Consider the following 6,000-nt stretch of genomic DNA (forward strand, 5'->3'; position numbering starts at 1 on the left):
GTCTGGTCCCTGTACTTACCAGCATCCCTTTGGCACCTTTTCCTACCATGGCAGCAGCAGGTTGGGGGGCTCTGGAGTCCTGGACCCCACTCACAGGCTCTACTTCCAGCACCTTTCAGACCACAGACCTCAAGAGCTGTGGAGAGAGCAGAGAGTGGGGTGGGAACCTGGCCCAGGAAGGGGAGGGCAGGACACGGGACGGGGTGGCCCTCAGGGTTCTCCAGGACAGGTAGAGCAGGGCCCAGACCACCAGCTGGCAGGCCCTCACTTCGCTCCCAGGCTGGCCCACCCTCTGCCAGGCCATTTCCCGCCTCGTTTCTTTCTGGATGACCCTGGATCTGCTCCTTCCTAGCCCTTCTTCCAGCCCTTCCCCTGGATCCCTTGGTCTCCACGCTTCCCGTCCCAATGGGCAAAGGTCTATTTTTAACTCTCCAGATGCCCAATTCTATAAAAGATAAAAAAATGAACACAGAACTGGGACAGAGTCCAATTCCTTCATCGTCTATGTGAATGGCTTCAACCTTTCTCCTGAAGGGGAGTCAGCACACAACTCCCCAACCTCACCCCAGCCAGACAGCCAGGAGACTCCTCCCTCCTCCTGGTGCCACTCAGCTTGGGCTCTGGGGCAGCTGGGCATGTTGCCATGTCACCAACCTGGACCATAAGCTCTGCAAACACCAAACACACCACGGGCAGGCACATCTCCCTGCCCTCGCTCAGGCTGTCCTCTGCCTGCAACATCTTCCCTCCTGCTCACCCGGGAAAATACTGCAAATCCATGCTTAAATGTCACTTCTCTGTAACCTTCCCTGGCACCTTCCCCAACGAGAGTGAACAAATTGCTTCACCCTTTCTTTTTTAAGCATATTTCTACTAGTGTCCTTATCAACTCATATTAGACTTATTTGCTTATGTCCGTCAACCATGAGTCTGTGAATTCCCCCGAGGGTTGGGTCTGTGTTTCATTTACCTCCTGTGTCAGCACCCAGCCCAGTGCTCGCTTGCAGCAAGTCTTGGTTGAACTGAATTGAAGGGCGATGGGTAAGGCTGACGTACTGGGGTGATGGTCCAGCTCAGCCAGAGACCTTGTAGGAAACATCTGACAGGCAATGTGGGGCTGACAAGCTGGAGGAGGCGGCAGACCAATGGAAGGAGTGGCCACACGGCTGTGCCGGTGTATACAGGTTTAATGTCAAACACAGATGGAATAGGAGGTCGTTTTTGACAGACCTCAGGAGAGGAATCAACCTTTAGGGAGCCTCAAAGAATTCTCTCATGGGAAGAAAACCCTGGGTCAGGTGGACAAGGAGGTTCAACCTCTATAGGGTTGGGTCTCAGGAGGGACTGGGCTCAGCTTCTGGCCCCTTCTTTACCCTCCCGGGGAGCAGACTCTACTCCAAAGGCCGTTCTGTGCCACTCAGCCCCACCCACAGCCACCTGTCAAGGGCCACCTCTCTCCTACAGGCCCAGGAAGTTTTTCAAAGGCCAGAAGAGATGAGGAAGAAATTCCTTGCCTGTGAAAACCAAGCATTGGCTTCCTTAGGACCTTGCCCTGGCCACTCAGTGTCCTATACAGCCCTCTCCCCGAGGCAGGGGCAGGTGCAGTTGTGACTTGTAACCATCTCCCTTTTGTCAGTAACCCAGGCTGTTCTCTCTGCCTCTCAAAGTGTCCTCCTAAAGAGGCTGCTGCTCATGGCTCTGGCCTTCTGGGGGCTGTGAGGAGAAGGAGGGGCATGCTCCCTTAGAAGCTCATACCCTTGTCTTCTTCACTCACTGCATGCCGTAAACTCTAGGTCTGACTTCGCCAAAGCCGTCCCTCTTCAGCCAACGAATAATAATGACAGTAATAATAATGATAGTAAAAATAGCCGATGGCATAATTAAGAGCCACCTCATGGGCAGGTAATTAGTATGGCCCCTGGTGAGGTAAGTAAACTGAGGACACTCTGCCCGGGAACTGAGGCTACAGAGCATTCTCACTCAGGTTATCCCCAAGCACTGACTGCAAATACGGTCCCTGTGCTCACAGTGTTTAGAGATCGGTGACGAAAAGACTGCTTGGCGCTGGTCTCCAGGAGAATGAGTTGGGTGTGAAGCATTGCCGCTTATGGACCATCACTGGCAAGCAGTTAGCTTAGCATGTGATGAAGAGCTTGGGCACTGAGACCTGGTAGAACTGGGCTAGAATTCTGGTTCTGTCATTCAGCATGTGTGTGACTTTGAGCAAGTTACTTAAACTTCTCTGAGCCTCAGTTTTCTCAGTCTGGAAGATGGGTCTGGTGATACTTCCTTTGTTAAGTTCTGAAGTCTCTGCTTAATTTTGGATTCTACTACAAGTCCTCCACATTTTCCTCCCCTCCCGTCCATTAATCTTCCCAAAGCCCTAAAGCCTTGATTCCCTCCCATCGTTCTCCACAGCCAACAGGATATGGCCTAGATTGTTTAGCAGGCGTTTAAGGCTGGCCACAATTCAATTCATTTATTCCACAAATATTTATTTCAGGCTTGCTCTGGGCCCGACCTGCGCTGGGCAGCAAGAACTCATTGGTCTCTGCCTTCCTGCATCTTACAAGCTAGGGGGAAAGAGGGAAACTTGTGACTCAAATGCAATCACACACTGAGATAAAGGGTGTGGAGGAGAAAGATCCTTCTATGAGAGTCTACAGCAGGGGGACCTGGCCTCGGCTGAGAGTCACAGAGGGCTCTCCTGAGGAAGTGATGTTTATGTTTAAGGAACTTATTTCAGAGGAACTTATTTAGGTAAAGTGGCGATAGTGAGGAAGAGAAAAGGAAGAGAGAGTCAAGCAAATGAAATAATACGTGCAAAGACCCTGAGGCTGGGACTCAGATAGCCAGGGAGAAAGTGGCCAAAGATAAAGGTGGACAGATAAGCAGGGTCAGGGACTTTGGGGCCTGGATTTTGGTGTTTATCCCAAGAGCAATGTCAGTGATCAAAGGCTTTGAGGCAGAGTTGCACCTGGCAGGGGCAATCGGTGGAATGTGCATTTTGAAAACATCGCCCTAGATACAGTGTGGGGAAAGGACTGGAGAGAGGGGTTAGTGGAAGAGAAGACAGTCAGGAAGCAGCCAGGCCAGGTATGAGGGGGCTTGGACTAGGAAAGTGGTGATGGGGTAGGGAAAGGTGCACAGATCTGGGAAAATATAGAAGGTAACATTGGTAGGACTTGGTGATGAATTGGACAGGAGGTGAGGGACAAGGAGGGGGTCGCTGATTTCTGCTGGTACAACAGGAAGAAGCCAGTGTCAGGCCCAGGGACAGGAGTGCTGGGGCCCTGCAGGTTTAGAGTGGGCAGAGGGTGAGCTGGGTGTGAGTTGCCAGTGAGCTGTGGATGGTAAGAGGGCAGTCACAGGACCCGGTTATCTTTACGGTCTCACTGCTCAGTATTTCCTTCTCCCCAAACAGGGCTAAAGCTGTCTGTCAATCAATTCTAAAGGTGCATCTGAGCCAGCTGGGGAGTCCTCTCTGGGAATGGAAAGGTGACAGGCTCTTTCCCTGCCTTCAAGGACCTTGTAGTTTAGGAGAAAGATGGAGGAGGAAGCATAACCTCTGTTCACTGTGATGGAGGAAGTGGATGGGGCTGTGGGAGCCAGGGAGGGCTTCTAGCTTTGCCTAGAGCCCAGGTTGGCTGCATGCAGCCACCTGCCGCCATGTGGGACTATTCAGCATTTCCCAAAGGTTCTTGTCTCCATGTTTGTTCAGGGGGCTCTTCTTCCTCAAGCATCCTTGTCCCCATTTCCATCTGTATATATCCTACCCATCTTCAAACCTGTCTCAATAGCATTATGTTCAAGAAGCCTTCCTTCCTCCTCCAGGTGCAGTCACCTTTTCACTGTACTCCCAAAGCACGCTGTGTACATCTAATTAACACGCTCGTCACATGCAGTGTTGAGGCACGGTTACTAGGTCCAAATCTGGCTCCCCATGAGCTGGAGAGATCTTCCAGGGCAAAGGTGTGCTTCTCCTGTGTCCCCAGGGCTGGGCACAGAGCAGGTACCGTGGCAGTCTCGCAGTGTAGGCCGAGTAAGGGGGCGTTTTCTCTGCGGTCCTTGGAAACACTTGGGCATGCTCAGTGCCGCCCATTGGTCCCTTCCACAGTTCCCTCACCCACTATTCTCAAACCTTCTGATGCTCCCTCACTTTGGACTTCTCCGGTCCTTCTTTCCTTTTCCATTCCTCACGCCCCCTCCACCCCAACCTTTATTTTCTAGCAGCCCAAGCATCAAGCTTGTTTCAGCAAAGAAATAGACCCAAGCTTTGTGCTGGAGCTGTCAGAGAGCTGTGGACGCGGCTCCTTTAAGAGTGACCAGGGAGGGGGCGTGGTCTACGGAGAGCAGGCCCGAAAGGGGGCGCGGCTCCTTTAAGAAGCAGCCAGCAGACAGCGAGGAGGCCCCGGGCCGGCAGGCAGGGGCGCGGTCGCCTTTGGAGCTGCGGCACCTTCCGTAGCACCCCGATTCCTCGAAGCGGGGTGCGTCCGATTCAATCCTGGTGCGAGGTGTTGGGGGGCGGTGTTACATCAGCCGCCACGTGTGGGCCTCTCAGCTGGTGTGGAGGCGGCGGCCCCGCCCCCGGCCCCAGCGGTGGAAAAGTACCGGGGCGCCGAGGTCCCCGCCCCCTTGCCCCGCCCCCAGGCCGGCTCCGGCCCCTCCCGGCCCTCCTGGCTAGCCCCCCTTCCCGTCCCGCCCCGTCCCCGCCGCCTTCCACAGCCCCGCGGTGGCTACGGGGTGCGGGGCACCGGCTGAGGGTGGGCGCCCCCGGCTCCTAGGCCCCTGCCCTCACCTGTGGCCGCCCGGGCCCGCCCCACACGCACCCGGAATGAAGGTTGGGGTAGGGAGGGCGCGGATTTTCCCCGGAGTAGCAGCCCCAAAATAACTCCACGGCCGTAGTGCCTTCCCAAAGCCGCGGCCAGGAGCCGCGGACAAAGATCCCGAGGGCGTCGGGACCCCCTGGCGCGGCTTCCCGGGACCCGCGGGTGCGCGGGAACCCTAACCCGGCCGGTGGGTGGGTGGGCAGATAGGGAGGCAGGCCGGCTGGAGGAACCAGATAGGCAGCCAGGCCGGCCAGCAGTTCGAGGAGATGGAGCGGCAGCCCGCACGCGGGGCGCAGACCCGGCCCGCCGGTTCCCGGCCGCCGAAGGCCCCCGGCGCGCAGACCCACTGGCGCTCCAGACGGACCGTGACACGTTCTGGTTCCGGCGCTACCCGCACGGCTCTGCGCCCGCCGCCCCCGACCAAGCCGGCGTCGGCACGCAGCGCCCCCCCTTCGGGAGCACCCCCCCCCCCCGTTCTCGCCCGCCTCAGCTCCTTGGCGACAGCGGTGACACCCAGACGCGCGCACCTACCCCCGATCTTTGCGGCGAGACAGACATCCCCGTGCGTGCACCCACACTCTTAACCACGGATGCCCGCATGCAAGCGCGATCTCACACACACACACACACACACACACACACACACACACACACACTCACGCTCGCTGGTCCTGGGGCTTAGCCCCACGGAGATACCAAACCCAGACCGACGGCAGGACGGACAGAGGCGCGGGCCGCAGCGCCCCCTTCCCCAAGCCCCCTTACCATGCTGCAGCCCCCGGCCCAGGCGTGCTGGGTCCGCACCGCGGTGCGCCCAGGTGGCTTTCTTAAAGGGAAAGTTGCATCAGCCTCCCGAGGCTCAGTACCGCCGCGAGTCCGCCCGCCCTGCCGCGCCGCTCGCGGCTCCTCCTGGGCTTGTTGTGTTTTGGTTTCGGGGAGGCGGGGGCCAAGAGTTTGGTGAAAGTTTGGAGTGGAGAAGGCTTGCGAGACCTAGCCAAGTCCCTCCCCTCCCTGAACAGCTCCCCTGGCCGCTCCCCCCCCCATCCCCCGTTTCATCCCCACCCCACTGGCCGACTTCTCAGGCTCCTCCTCCCAGGGAATAAAATTACAAGTCTCTCCAGCTTTCAGATGATTGATCCCCAGGAACCCCTGGGAGTGGGCTCCACAAAGG

At 57.1% G+C, this 6,000-nt stretch overlaps 1 protein-coding gene across 4 annotated transcripts in view; it reads right to left on the reverse strand.

Moving 5' to 3' along the window:
• The window catches only part of SLC6A9 (solute carrier family 6 member 9), a 31,629-nt gene extending 25,871 nt beyond the window's left edge, over positions 1-5,758 (reverse strand). For all 4 annotated transcript variants that reach the window (XM_042996886.1, XM_042996885.1, XM_042996884.1 and 1 more), the window contains exons 1-2: positions 5,595-5,758; positions 20-136 (exon numbers count right to left, since the gene is read on the reverse strand). Coding sequence is in view for 2 of the 4 variants with exons in the window: in XM_042996884.1 (XP_042852818.1) it covers positions 20-49 (30 nt within the window). In the remaining 2 variants the exon portion in view is untranslated. The remainder of the gene's footprint in view (positions 1-19; positions 137-5,594) is intronic.
• Between the last annotated feature and the right edge of the window lie 242 nt (positions 5,759-6,000).

The sequence above is a fragment of the Panthera tigris genome, chromosome C1 (assembly GCF_018350195.1).
Source record: "Panthera tigris isolate Pti1 chromosome C1, P.tigris_Pti1_mat1.1, whole genome shotgun sequence".
Lineage (NCBI taxonomy): Eukaryota > Metazoa > Chordata > Mammalia > Carnivora > Felidae > Panthera > Panthera tigris.